This window comes from Hipposideros armiger, unplaced genomic scaffold (genome assembly GCF_001890085.2).
Source record: "Hipposideros armiger isolate ML-2016 unplaced genomic scaffold, ASM189008v1 scaffold_748, whole genome shotgun sequence".
NCBI classification, from domain to species: Eukaryota; Metazoa; Chordata; class Mammalia; order Chiroptera; family Hipposideridae; genus Hipposideros; species Hipposideros armiger.
In genome coordinates, this window is record NW_017732098.1 from 126,449 (window position 1) to 141,472 (window position 15,024).

At 36.3% G+C, this 15,024-nt stretch overlaps 1 protein-coding gene across 11 annotated transcripts in view; it reads left to right on the top strand.

Moving 5' to 3' along the window:
• The window catches only part of PBRM1 (polybromo 1), a 119,809-nt gene that overhangs the window by 50,338 nt on the left and 54,447 nt on the right, over window positions 1–15,024 (top strand). For all 11 annotated transcript variants that reach the window (XM_019628098.1, XM_019628099.1, XM_019628094.1 and 8 more), the window contains 4 exons: window positions 1,948–2,224; window positions 5,168–5,273; window positions 9,743–10,385; window positions 13,786–13,997. In XM_019628098.1, coding sequence (XP_019483643.1) covers window positions 1,948–2,224; window positions 5,168–5,273; window positions 9,743–10,385; window positions 13,786–13,997 — 1,238 coding nt within the window. The remainder of the gene's footprint in view (window positions 1–1,947; window positions 2,225–5,167; window positions 5,274–9,742; window positions 10,386–13,785; window positions 13,998–15,024) is intronic.

Sequence of the window (15,024 nt, forward strand, 5' to 3'; positions counted from 1 at the left end):
TTCTTATCTGTGATCTGAGCCTCATCTCAATTTCCTCATCTGAACAAGGAGTTGATGACAATACCTACATTGGATTGCTGTGAGAACCCGATTGGTTAATATGTTCAAAGCCCTTAGAACTGAGCCTAGATGTAGTAAGTACTCAATAAATACAGCTATGATTATTTTCTGGAAGTAGTTTCTGTTGACATCAAGATTTGAAATCAGTAGATTTCATTTGTTTTAGTCAGATGTTACTAGTCTGGGAAAATACATTAGAAAAGATGAATGAAAAGGTTTTATTCCTTGGAGACTTGAAGATGAAATGTAGCAAGCCTTGTAAAAGAAAGAACCTTTGGGTTTACTTAGCTTAACAGCAGGCACCACTGAAGCTCTAGAGCCAGGGAGTTAAATTCTCTGATAGCTTGAAGTCCGTGAACAGAGTTGACTTTGATTAGAGAGGCTCCTGGTAAGCGCTAACTTGGAAAAGGGAAGGACATGATGAAAAGCAGCCTGGTGGTCATCAGCTAATTCAAATCTTAGTTCTGATTACTCACTTTATGGCCTTAGGTATTCTCTTGACCTCTCTAAGCCTCTGTTTTTACATCTGCAAAGTTGGGATAATGATTGTACCTGGTTCTTAAAGTTTGAGGATTAAATGAGAATGTATATCTACTGCTCAGCACAGTTACTGGCACATGATACAAGTGTTAGCTATAACTATAAGTAGGATTTTTGTGTTATATACGAATACATATAATAATAAATAATAGCTTCAGGGGAAGAATAGTCATAAGGACATTTGAGAAAGTGATCAGCCACAAAGTACAAGGGTTAGGACTAACACTGGCATGAAAAATGGAAAGATCAGATCTAGAAAGCTATGGAGGTCCTCTAAAACTTGGTGATAAACTAAGAGAAACAAAAAGTGACAGTAATTCCAGTGTTTCAGGCTGGGTTAGGGGCCAGGGGGAATGGTATTAATGGTGGTCCTGGAAAATCAGGGATTCGGAACAGAGCCTCAATTAGCTTATAATCCTTGTGCAAAGTGGAAAAAGCACCCATTTCTCAAGACACTTGAATAACTCTGACACTAGGCAGCTTTGAATGGGACATACTCAAAACATCAAATCTAATTTTGTTTAAGAAACTACTCTAATAACTGAAATTTACTGTTTTAGAACTTATATTATTATACTAATAGTACCCTTTCTCCATTTGTATCATTCACGCTTTAAGAGAGTGATGTGTAACTGGTTTCCATCCTCAAAGGCAAGCAACTTTTGTTATTAGGGTAACTTAAGATCTTTGAACAAATTCAGTTTTATTATTTTGTTTAACATTTTCCTTATATTGCCTTTGCTGATGGAGGGAGGGATCAGAGACTGACCCTGACAGGAGAAATGCAAGATAGACTTGTACCTGCTATAGTGACACTAGTCTGGCAGACAGCCTCCCTTTGTTTTCTGGTAATCAGGATATACAGGTGTTCAAAGTGGTTATCTTAGATGGAACACTTTTGCATGTGTATTTCTTGGGGGTTTTGTTTTTGTTTTGTTTTGGTTTGGTTTGTTTTTTTTAGTGAGGACTATTAAAAGCAGTAGGGAACCAGTTTTATTCCATTTTTGTTCTATTCTTACAAACAAAAAATATATTTCAGTTGATAAGGTTTCATTTTCTTTGGCTGTCAGATAGGATCTTTTTTCAAGCATTACATTTCATAAATATTTTAAACAGGTTTGTCTGGTGTTCATTGGCTGCTCCTGCCATATTTGGAAATTTTCCTAATATTTGCCTATAGCTTCCAGCGTGTTTACTGTGTTGTGGCATATGTAATCTATAAATTGTAATCATTATGAAGCACCTGCCCAAAAGATTAATTTGTTTCATTTCATGTTCATCCTTGTATTAAAAAAAAAAACTGAACCTGTTCTCATTTTTCCCCTTTTCTACCTCCCCCCTCGACAGTAAAAAGAACATAAGAAAGCAACGAATGAAAATCTTATTCAATGTTGTTCTTGAAGCTCGTGAGCCAGGTTCAGGCAGAAGACTTTGTGATCTGTTTATGGTTAAACCATCCAAAAAGGACTATCCTGATTATTATAAAATCATCTTGGAGCCAATGGACTTGAAAATAATTGAGCATAACATCCGCAATGACAAATACGCAGGGGAAGAGGGAATGATAGAAGACATGAAACTGATGTTCCGGAATGCCAGGCACTATAATGAGGAGGGTTCCCAGGTACGGATGCATAGGAACCCTGGAGTAGACACATTTTCTTTTGGATGTTTGTGGAATAATGCATTTTGAGAGATCAGGTCCAAACGCCTAACTTAGGTTATTCTTCTCAGTGACTAGCTTAATATTTTGTCTATTTGTAACTGTGTAAAATGGGAGGCGGTACATTATGAAGGTTAAAAGTTCATACTCTGTTATCCTAGATTTGAATCCTGCTCTGCTAGTCCCTGTGTAAGTAACTTACTGTTTCTAATCCTCATCTCAATCTGACTTATTTCACTTAGCATAATATCCTCTAGGTCCATCCATGTTGCTTGAAATGGTAAGATTTCATTCTTTTTTATAGCAGAATAATACTGCATTGTATAAATGTACCACAATTTCTTTATCTGATCATCTATTGATGGGCATTTCAGTTGTTTCCATATCTTGGCTATTGTGAATAGCGCTGCAGTAAACATAGGGGTGCATATATTTTTTCAAATTAGTATTTTAGATTTCTTTGGATAAATACCCAGGAGTGGAATTGCTGGATCATAAGTTAGTTCTATTTTTAATTTTTTGAGGAACCTCCATACTGTTTTCCACAGTGGCTGCACCAATTTGCACTCCTACCAACAATGCATGAGGGTTCCCTTATCTCCACATCCTTGCCAGCACTTGTTTATTGATTTATTGATAATAACCATTCTGACAGGAATGAGGTGGTATATTATTGTGGTTTTTATTTGCATTTGTCTGATGATTAGTGACATTGAGCATCTTTTCATATGTCTGTTGGTCATCTGTTTGTCCTCTTTGGAGAAATATCTTTTCAGGTCCTTTGCCCATTTTTTAATTGGATTGTTTGTTTTTTGGTGTTGAGTTGTATGAGTTTTTTATAAATTTTGGATATTAACCCTTTATCAGATGTACCAATGGCAAATATCTTCTCCCATTCAGTAGGATGTCTTTTTGTTTGTTGATGGTTTCCTTTGCTGTGAAAAACTTTTTAGTTTGATGTAGTCCCATTTGTTTATTTTTTTCTTTTGTTTCCCTTGCCTGAGGAGATAGATCAGTAAAAATATTACTAAAGGTAATGTCTGAGAGTTTACTTCCTATATTTTCTTCCAGGAGTTTTATGGTTTTGGGCCTTACATTTAAGTCTTTAATCCATTTTGAGTTTATTCTTGTATATGGCGTAAGAAGGTGGTCCAGTTTCATTTTTTTGCATATATCTGTCCAGTTTTCCCAACACCATTTGTTAAATAGACTGTCTTTACCCCAATGTAAATTCTTGCTTCCTTTGTCATATAGGCATGGATTTATTTCTGGGGTCTCTTATTATGTTCCATTGATTTATGTGTCTGTTTTTATGCCAGTACCATACTGTTTTGATTACTATAGCCTTGTAGTATAATTTGATATCAGGTAGAATGATACCTCCAGCTTTGTCTATTTCTCAGGATTGCCATAGCTACTCAGGGTCTTTCATGGTTTCATATAAATTTTAGGATTGTTTGTTCTATTTCTGTGTAAAATGCCATTAGTATTTTGATAGGGATTGCATTGAATCTATATATTGCTTTGGGTAGTATGGACATTTTAACTATTAATTATTCTTATCCATGAGCATGGTATATGTTTCGATTTATTTGTATCTTCATTAATTTCTCTCTTCAATGTCTTACAATTTTCTGAGTACAGATCTTTTATTTCCTTGGTTAAATTTATTCATATATATATATATATATACATATATATATATATATATATATATATATATATTTATGCCATTGTAAATGGGATTTTTAAAATTTCTCTTTATGATAGTTCATTATTGGTGTATAGAAATGCAACAGATTTCCAAATATTAATTTTGAATCCTGCTCCTTTACTAAGTTCATTTATCAGTTCTAATAGTTTTTTGGTAGAATCTTTGGGGTTCTATGTATCATGCCATCTGCAAATAATGACAATTTTACTTCCTCCTTTCCAATTTGGATGCCTTTTATACCTTTTTTTTTGTCTGATTGCTGTGGCTAGAATTTCCAGTACTATGTTGATTAAAAGTGATGAAAGTGGGCATCCTTGTCTTGTTCCTTATCTTAGGGGGAATGCTTTTAGCTTTTCCCCATTGAGTGTATTAGCTGTGGGGTTTTTCAAACATGGCCTTTATTATGTGGAGATATCTTCCCTCTAGTCCCACTTTGCTGAGACGTTTTGTCATAAATGATGCTGGATTTCGTCAGAAGCTTTTTCTGCATCTATTGATATGACCATATGATAATTATTTTCCATTTTATGTGGCCTATCACATTAATTAATTTGTTGGATATTGATCCCACCTTGCATATCAGGAATGAATTCCACTTGACCATGGTGTATGATCTTTTAAATGTATTGCTTGCTGAATTTGGTTTGCTAGTATTTTGTTGAGGATTTTTGCATCTATGTTCATCAGGGATATTGTCCTATAGTTTTCCTTTTTTGTAATGTCTTTGTCTGGTTTTGGAATCGGTAATGGCGACCCGTAAGATAGCTTGGGAGCCTTCCCTCCTGGATTTTTTGACTATCAGATATTTTTAATTTTTAATTTTCATTGAACTACGTCTGCTTCTGTGAGGGTCCAGTAGAAGAGAGATTTATGAAGAAAACAATACATGTAAATATGTTTCAAAACTTCCATAGAAACTTGAAATGATTCTACTACAGTAGTTCTCAAACTTTAGCATGCTTGTCTGCATAAAGTTTGAGAATCACCTGGAAAGTTTAAACAACAAACCAATTGAGGCTTAGGCCTTCCTCACAGAGATGTGATTTTGTTGCTCAATAGTGTTCTCAAGCTTTATTTCTTTAGTTCCAAACTATTCTAACCTGTGTTTTTAAAACTTCTTTGTGGATGTATATTATATTTCAATAGGAAGTGTTTTAGAAAATAATTTTAAATATATTTATGAAATATAGGTGTACAACGATGCACATATCCTGGAGAAGTTACTCAAGGATAAAAGGAAAGAGCTGGGCCCACTGCCTGATGATGATGACATGGCTTCTCCCAAACTCAAGCTGAGTAAGGCAGCTTCATACTTTGTTATTCAGTTTAGTTTATCAAGGATAAATTACTGATTTACTGAAATAATGTTTAATTAATGGGTGAATGTATTTGAATTTGCACTCTAGCATCGAGTTTCTTTCCATCTTGCAAGCATTCTGTATTTTAAGTAGTTAAACTGTGGGAATACATTATAACATCAATGGTTTTGCTTACTTTCTTGAGTGTGGTAGACATTTTGTAAATGTTAAATAGTAAGAATAGATATATTTTCTACATGTGATGCCTGGAAGAGTATAGTGGCAGATTTTGTTTGTGTGTGTGTGTGTGTTTGCTGATTACTAGGATTAAAAATAAATTCCAACAGCTTCTCCTACATAGAATTTGAGAGATTACAGATGTCCAGCCACTATACTGTAAATTAATTCATCTGTCTTATGTGTAGTCTGTAAATGGTGGTTTTACTAAAAACTGTGAGGAGAGAGAAGACAGTAAAACTAATATCATTGAGCTAAACAAGAAGTTTCTGCCTTATTTAAAATAAATAAATGAAGTAAATAAGTGTGGTGTCAAATATTTTTTAGAGCCATATTTGCTGAAAGGGGGAAAATCAAACCCTGCCCTTTTTTTTTTTTAAAGGTTTTATTGAGGAATTGGGGAAGGTGAACAGTGTTGGGGAATTGAGGAAGGGGAACAGCCAAGTTGTTGTCCTTCAGTCTTAGTTGTGGAGGGCACAGCCAGCTCAGCTCCAAGTACAGTCGCCATCCGGCCACCCGTCGGCAGCTCGCAGCTGCTCAGCTCAAGGTTCCATGTTCAATCTTAGTTGTGGGTGGGCTCCCACCATCCCGTGCAGGAGTTGAACCAGAAACCTTGTTGTTAGGAGCACGTGCTCTCACTAGCTGAGCCATCCTGCCACCTGTTGGCAGCTCAGTGGCAGCTCAGCTCGGGCACAGCTCACTGGCCTATGTGGGAATCGAACCGGTGACCCTGTTGCTCAGAGCTCACGCTCTTAACCAGCTGAGCCACTTGGGCGGCCGAAACCCTGCTTTTTTATATGAAATGACTGTAAGCTGGGGCCGGCCGAGTGGCTCCGTTGGTTAAGAGCTCGCTCAAGAGTTTGAGCTCTGAGCAACAGCGGTTCGAGTCCTGGCCCGAGCTGAGGAGCCGCTGAGCTGCCAACAGGTGGCAGGATGGCTCAGCAAAAAAAAGAAAAAAAAAGAAATGACTGTAAGCTGACTTTTACAATAGCTTTGGGTATGACTGCTAAGTGATGATTCCTTCTTGTTAAGGTATTTATCTTTTCATGAAACTAAAAGCATACAGAAGGTTTGCAGGAATGAAAACCTTCCTCTTTTTCGGGACACCAATGCCTTTTAAAACTGTATCTAGGGCTGGTCGAGTGGCGCAATGGTTAAGAACTGGCTTGGGATGCCAGAAGGCCCCGGTTCGAATCCCACATATGCGGGCCAGTGACATGCCCTCTATAGCTAAGATGCTGAACAACAGCTCAACCTGGAGCTGGGCTGCCAAGAGTCGCCGGTGACGGCGTAGGCTGCAGCCCCTGTGGCAATGGGTTGCCATGGGCTACCGTGTGTAGCCAGCAGCCAACGTGAGCGGCCAGCAGCTGCAGTGAGCAGCCGTCCAGAAACCGGCGACTGATCTGCCTCACCCGGGAAGAGCGCAATGATGGTGCCAACGTGGGCCAGTGAAGCAACATCCTCCACAACTAGACTGAAAAACAAAACGACAGCAACTTGTCTGTTCCCCTTCCCCCAATTCCCCAGCACTGTTCCCATCCCCCCAATTCCCCAATAAAAATATTTAAAAAAAAAAAAAAAACTGGATCTAATTCTGTGAGTTGAGTTAGGAAACTAAAGATTGATTGATCGAACAATAAATAAATAGATAATTTAACAGTAACTGTTTAAATATGTATAAATACACATTTTCTTTAAGTTTGGGGAAAGGAGATTTTAATGTTAATTTACTTTTCATTTCTCTATTTTATATTACAGAAATTTTCAAATGCATGCAAATATAAAGAACGGTACAATGAATCTCTGTATGCTATATATACCTGTTACTCAGCATTATCAAAATTGTGTCATACTTATTTCCAATATCCCCTTTTTTCTCTTTTCTTTGTTTTAAATTATTTTAAAGAAAATCCAATCATGTTTACATAGTTCAGTTTTCATCTCTAAAGTATGCAGATACAATTGACCTTTGAAAAATCTTGGGGGTTAGGGGCTTGTGCCTAAAATCCTCATATAACTTAAGTGAGCCCTCATATGCAGATTTCCAACCTGGAATCAACAATACTGTTTTCAATCTGAGGTTGGTTGAATCCACAGACTAGTAAAGAGGGATATAGGGGGCCAACTATACATTTATTGAAAAAAAATCCATGTATAGGTGGACCCATGCAGTTCAAACCCATGTTGTTCACTGGTCAACTGTATTTTCTTAAATAACCATGAAGTCATTATCACACCTAACAGAATTAGCAATTTCTTAGTTTGTTTCTTGGTCTCTCCTAATATCTGACAAATTCCAAATTTTCTGATTGTCTCACAAATGTACTTTTACAGGTGATTTCCTTCAAATCAGTATCCAATTAAGTTCTATATATTATATTTGAGTGTCATACACTTAATCATAATCTAGAGCAATTCCCCTTTTTTTTTTATCCTCATGCCATTGACTCTTTAGGAACCAGATCACTTTCTTTTATAGTCCTAAATTCTGGATTAATCAGTTCACTTCCTTGTGATATCAGTTAACTTTTTCCTTTGTTCCCCTTATTTCTTGTAAATGGAAGTTAATTCTAAAGGTTTGAATAGATTCCATTTCAGTTAGGCAAGGATGCTTCATAGTAGTAAGTTTTCTACACTTATGTTGCATCGCGCCTTGGGGCAGTGTTTGGATGAGGTAGAATCCAAAGAAGGTCCATATGTTGTATTTGATTGATGTTTCTTTTAATCTGTAAATTCTCCTCCATTCTCTTTTTAATTTTTCCCTTGCAATTTATTTGTTGAAGAAAGTAGGTTTGTACCATAGTTTTCCAGCCTGGGTTTTGCTAATTGCATCTTTTTGCTGTAGTTTAACGTGTTCTTTTGTCCTTTGTATTTCCTATAAATTGGTAGTTGGAGCCAGAGACTTGATCAGATTTAGACTTAGATTTGATCCTAGTCCCCTCCCTTTGGCATAAAAACTAACTTCACAGGTGATATATGGACTTCCATCAGGTGGCATGTAGTATCTGGTTGTTTCTGTTATGTGTTAATAGCTATTGACATTCACTACATTAACTCATTAAAGGGATGTAAAAATAGTGATAGTTGACTGCTGTCACTCCTTGCTCATTTACTAGCTGAAGTATTTCTGTATAGAGAGATAGCCTCATCCAATATTTCATTACCCGGTGGTACAGTTTTTGGTTTGTTTGTGTTGTTTTGTTTTTCGAAAGGATAAAACCTAGATTTTTTTCCCCCTTTATTAACCAGTTTTCAAAATAATGCATTGTTTTACTAATGTCTTTCAACAACATGAACCCAGTTGTTGTTTTTTTTCATTTTTATATATCGTTAAGAACTACTAGATTTAAACATATTGCCAAGTTTTAACCCGTTGTCATTATTGATGCTCATGTTGTCCCAGGCCGAATGCTATGGTGTCTCTTTCTCTGTTTCTGTCTCTCTCTTTCTTCTTTCTCTCCTCCCCCAACACCCCCCTCCCTCTTTGTCTCTCTTGTCTCTCTCTTTTTTCCTATGTTCTTTTGACATTACCCTGGTAAGAGGTCTTTGATAGATTCTTTACCGTTTAGTGTTTCAAGATATACTAGGCTCTTCTTGTGCAGACTGGGAATCAGTCGGCCATTTGCCAAGGAGCTACTGACATTAGTATTTGAAATCAGCATTTTAAAACTTAACTCTATATAGTCAAAACTATATAGAGGTATAAAGCTACTGGCTTGGTCATTGTTTCTAGAATGTTCAGTGAACAGACCTAGGAAAGTGTGTGTGTGTGTGTGTGTGTGTGTGTGTGTGTGTTATATTTAAAGATAAAATACATCCTAAGTTTATACTGATACTCTCAATTACTATTTAAGGTTATAAGGCTTTTATTCAGTGTCCTCTGTTTTAACATCTGCATCTCTCTTTTCACTTGTGATGAAACTCTCAGTTCTCAAGGATGTCACAGGTAATGGAATTAGAATGTCCTATAACCACTTATTTGCTTTAGTCTGCCTCATTCACAACTATCTCAACTTAACAGTACTTACTCTCCCACCAAAAATATGATTACTGAAAGCAGTTAAAAGTTGTTTTCCAGTTCTTGCTTTGTCAATGGGATATATTTCACTAGAGATACACTAATTATGATGTTTCACAAATCATTTGGCATAGTCCCTTTGTACTAGCTATATACAAATGTAGGTTCATTTATTTCATTTTATCTATTTAACATTAAATCTCTTTTTTTAGGTAGGAAGAGTGGCATTTCTCCTAAAAAATCGAAATACATGACTCCAATGCAGCAGAAGCTAAATGAAGTCTATGAAGCTGTAAAGAACTATACTGATAAGAGGGGCCGCCGTCTCAGTGCCATATTTCTCAGGCTTCCCTCCAGATCTGAGCTGCCTGACTACTATCTGACCATTAAAAAGCCTATGGACATGGAAAAAATTCGAAGTCACATGATGGCCAACAAATACCAAGATATAGACTCCATGGTTGAGGACTTTGTCATGATGTTTAACAATGCCTGTACATACAATGAGCCTGAGTCTTTGATCTACAAAGATGCCCTTGTCCTACACAAAGTCCTGCTTGAAACTCGGAGAGACCTAGAGGGAGATGAGGACTCCCATGTCCCAAATGTTACCTTGCTGATTCAAGAGCTTATCCACAATCTTTTTGTGTCTGTCATGAGTCATCAGGATGATGAAGGAAGATGCTATAGTGATTCCTTGGCAGAAATCCCTGGTGTGGATCCCAACTTTCCAAACAAACCTCCTCTTACTTTTGACATAATTAGGAAGAATGTTGAAAATAATCGCTACCGGCGTCTCGATTTATTTCAAGAGCACATGTTTGAGGTATTGGAAAGGGCAAGAAGGATGAATCGGTATGTTTTCAAAGCCATTTCTTTATGAGAAAGTGTAATATTTAATGCAAAACAGAAGAAAGAGTTCTGCTTCGATATGCTATTTCATCCTAGGAACATGATTCCAGTTGGTGGGGTGCTATTTTGAATTCTAAATAGCCAGAACTAGAAAGAAAGTAGCTAGATTAGAACTAATGAGAAGGTGTAAGACAAAATTGAGGATCTGTTGAAAAGCATAAACCCTTAAAGTATAGCCTTTCACAAAACATTTTTAAAGGATAAAAAGTTTATAATTAGAAATAATAACATGATTTTCTTTTAAAGTTTGAGTTCAATTCAAGCATGCTTTAAATAAACTAAAATAGTTCGAAGGTATTGATCTGAGGTTCAACATTTAAATTTGATCACTATTTCAAGTACCTAAAAAGGCTTATTTTTTAATCTCAGATTTCTCACTTTAAGTGCTTTCTGCAGGCATTAAATGTTTTTAAATAAGCAATCATATTTAAATTTCCATCAAACTTAAATTCCCTTTCAATTTGATATATGGTATACCTTTGCCACACAATAGTATACTCAACTGTTAAAACAGTTTCAGTTCAGCAATTACAATGTATCTTCTGTGAGCTCTTGGAGTCACTTGGGGGAATACAAAAATTAAAGATACAGACTGTACTTTCTTGGAGCTTACAGTCTATCATGCTGAGAGCCAGGTTTCAGCCGTTGGTGTTGGGTAATTCCAGCTGGGGAATCTGAAACCTGCGTTTGCTCTGGATCTTGAAAGAAAAGTTAATAGTAATGTTTGATGTTCCTATTAAGATCCTGCTCTTTGTAAATCACCATGCTAAGTAAATGCTTTATGTAAATGACCATTAACCTTTGTAATAGCCGTTCAGGGTAGGTGATAATTTTACCAGTTTGCATGTATAGAAGTGCACAGAGAAGTTGCCCAAAGTCACACAACTAGTAAATATGGTGGCTCATCTTGTTCCCACTGTAGAGGGCTAGGACTGAGACAGTCATCAAGACACCAATCATGGAGCACAGCCATAGATGATAAAGCTTGATCTCTGTGCCCTAAGAGCTTGGAGTCTGACAATTGGGATAGGACCTCTGCTTAGGGAAAAATAATTCCAAACGAGACAACATATAACTTGATATTTAGTAAAGATGGTGGAGTAAAGAACTCTCCACTAGAGTTCTAAAAAGGCTTGAGGCATCAGAGAAGAATGGGAGAATGGATGGGATTCACATAAGGCAAGTAATATGAGTAAAGGCATAGGGTTAGGAAGTGAATATGGTGTGTTCAAGTGATGGGTGGAGTTTGGGTCTGATTAGCGAGACCCTTGATGCATTTAGGAAATGGTCCTTATTCTTCAACAGTGGGGGTAGAAATAGATAGATGGGAGGGGGGTCATCTTGCAGTCAAAGTCTGCATTCATTTCTTATTTTCATTTATTCAACAAATGTTTATTGAGTGGTTACCAGTTGTGAGCATTATCTAGATGCATGGAATACACCAGTGGACAAAACAGACAAATCCTACTTTCATGGAACTCGGATTTCTGTTCTTGTTCTAAGTGACTTAGAACCCCACCCCATTATATTTTGGGGTTATTTTTGTGAGTCTTCCAAAGTGTCCCTTAGATTATTAGCAACTTTGTTTATCTTATATAGTTAACATGAGTGTTTTTAGAATTAAGCACATTTGTATCTCTAGGAAATGAGCTCTTTTCATTCTCCCGTTGTTGATATGATTGGTTTTTGAGGCTTGGGAGGTAGAGTCCAAGGTTCATTTATATGAGATTGTGATCAGTTTCACTCTCATTCCCAGAGCTTTGTCGCAAAACAAAGGGAAGACATGGGAAGACAAGAATAAGGGAAGCACTAAGACCCTCCTCTAATCTTAGTTATTTTCTTCTACTGAAGGTCTGCTTTATATATAAGGGGAATAAGAGGGTTTTTTTCCATCTTGAGTTTTTGTTCTTGCACATGCAGAAAACACCTAGCCTCTTAGATTAACAAATTCTTCACTTACTTTGTTTAAATAAATAAAACAGAAAGGATATGTCAGATGTTTAATGGCTCTGTACAAAACTTCCATTACTAAGCCACATGACATGATGGAATTATAAATCTGTCCTTTCATTGTAACATGTATTACGAAAAGTGTGATTTCACTTTTAATTTTATACTTAAAATATGAACTATTATAAAGTGAGTTTTAATTTCAGGTGAACAGTCTTCAGATATTTCTGTTCAGAAAACAGGCATCAAAATAGTGTTGTAGGAGTTTCTTCCCTTGGCCAGTTTTATTTTTATTGCTTTTCTGTATTAGTATTTCTATAACCTGAAAAGATTTTTTAAACCTTTCTATAAACATCCATTTTGGTTGTTACTGGCAGTGTTTTAAAATTGTTTGCGATTTCACCTTTCCCAATGAGGAGAAGCATTCTGGAGACTTTGCTAAAATTTGATGCTCTAGTAGTGAGTGTTAGCGGGCAGCTGACTGGACTTGCTATGCCTGCCACACTCCCCTGACCAAAATGTCCACATGACTTCCGCTAATATTTTGTCTGTGGTTACCTTTGTGAATAATTTTTCAGACCCTGGTATTCTTCGTAGAATTATATTTAAGCCTTCCTCATATCACAGTGGTTTGGAGATAGTAATAAAATTTCTTCTAGTCCAAATTCTGAAATTTATTTAGCCCAGTCCTCTAATTTTATAAATGAGGAAAGAATCTTTAAAAAGTTTTCAGTATGACCCAGATAATTTTTTTCCATCCCTCACTATATTGCCTCTGCTGGTTTTCCAGAATTATGTAATTATTTCAGGAAAACTAAAATGAATACTAACTTTAAGACCTGTAACCGTTATAGGATGCCCTCATGATTTTGCAGTTTAGGTCAAACATTTATTGAGTCCTACCAGACTAGGCAACTAAAAAGAAGAAAGTGGATTGCCTAAATCCTTTGTTAACACTTTACATAACGTGTCGGTCCCTCAGTTAAGAGAAAGTAAAAAATTAATCCAAAGATTAAATGCAAGTAAGTGTAGCACTTGGTTGGAGTCTAGTGTAGTTCTTGACTCTGGCAGTCCCCTTCTGTTGTCAGAATCAGCTGATTCACGTGCCATGTTTCTCCCCAGGAAACTGTATGAGACCTTTCCTTTTACATGAGCTATACTAGGAGCAGACCTTCAGGAGAAGGAAACTGGTGGGCATGTCGCTCACCAAGGAAAAATGACTCTTCAGATTCTGTTCTAATGAATTTCAAGGACATATGCTTCTTAGAACTATGCAGAAGTACGATTATATAAATTACCATATTAAAGAACCATTCAATAGAATGTAACATATAATTGTGGTGTTTAAAAGAAGCAGCTTGTGTGTCAATAGATACTCTTGGTGTTGTTATAGGACAGATTCTGAAATATATGAAGATGCGGTAGAACTTCAGCAATTTTTTATTAAAATCCGAGATGAACTTTGCAAAAATGGAGAGATCCTTCTGTCACCAGCACTCAGCTATACCACAAAACATTTGCATAATGATGTGGAGAAAGAGAAAAAGGAAAAATTACCAAAAGAAATAGAGGAAGATAAACTAAAACGAGAAGAAGAAAAAAGAGGTTGGTTTCTTTTCATTTTATTAAATATAAAGAAATATTATTGTCTTATTTAGCTGGACTTATATTAGCTGTGGAGAAGAGTCTTGTTTGTGTAAATGAAGACTCAGGTGTTACCTCATTCAAAATGAACATGGTAAGATGGAAATGTTTCTATTGTCATCAGTTTGGTCATCATACTGGAAAAGATTAGAAGTTACATGTGACACAGCTGTTATCCTGATATTTCAGGAACAGAGTCAATTAATTCACAAGTGTGGGAGCTTAATACCTCTTAATACTTATTGGTAGATTAAAACCTAAGGGGCCTAGCTGGGTCTAAAAAGCATTCTCAGCAGTGAGGGCATCAAGGTTCTGCTCCATCATTCAGCAGCATGGCTTTCCTCGTACAGACTCTAGGTCAGATAAGTAGATTATATTTAGTTATATTTAGTTATGAACCTCATAACTAGGGGAGAAGAATTATGTTAATTGTATCAACCTAAAAATCTTAGTTTGAATCACCTGCCAGAAGTTAGAAATATTTTGACAGTAGGAACTTTTATTAGAAATTTGGTCATTTCTGATAAAGTTCAAGTTCACAGAGATACCTAGAATACATGATTTTCCAAGAGTTACATTAGTCTTGAGTATGAAATCTCCTTAGGGTTTTTTTTCCTTAGGCAAGGAAAAATAAGTTGATTTGAAGCAAGCTTTCATAAACAATGGTATATGCAAAAAAGAAGAGAAAGCAACCTGGTTGGTGAGAATAATAATTTTACCAGCATAGAGCTAGCTGCAAAAACCATCAGCTTTGCTGCCAGAGGGGATATACTCATTCAGGATGGTGATTGATGGCATGAGGGGGCTCTGTTTCTTTGCTAGCTAAAAGTGACTGATGCAGAAATCAGTGGGGTAAACCTTCAACTTTACTAGCCTGAGGTGACAAATGGGATTGAGGAATATCCTGGATATTAACTATAGAATGACTGAGATAAGCTTGCCACACATTCTTTTTGTTTTTTGTTTTTTTTTTTTGTTTTTTTTTTTT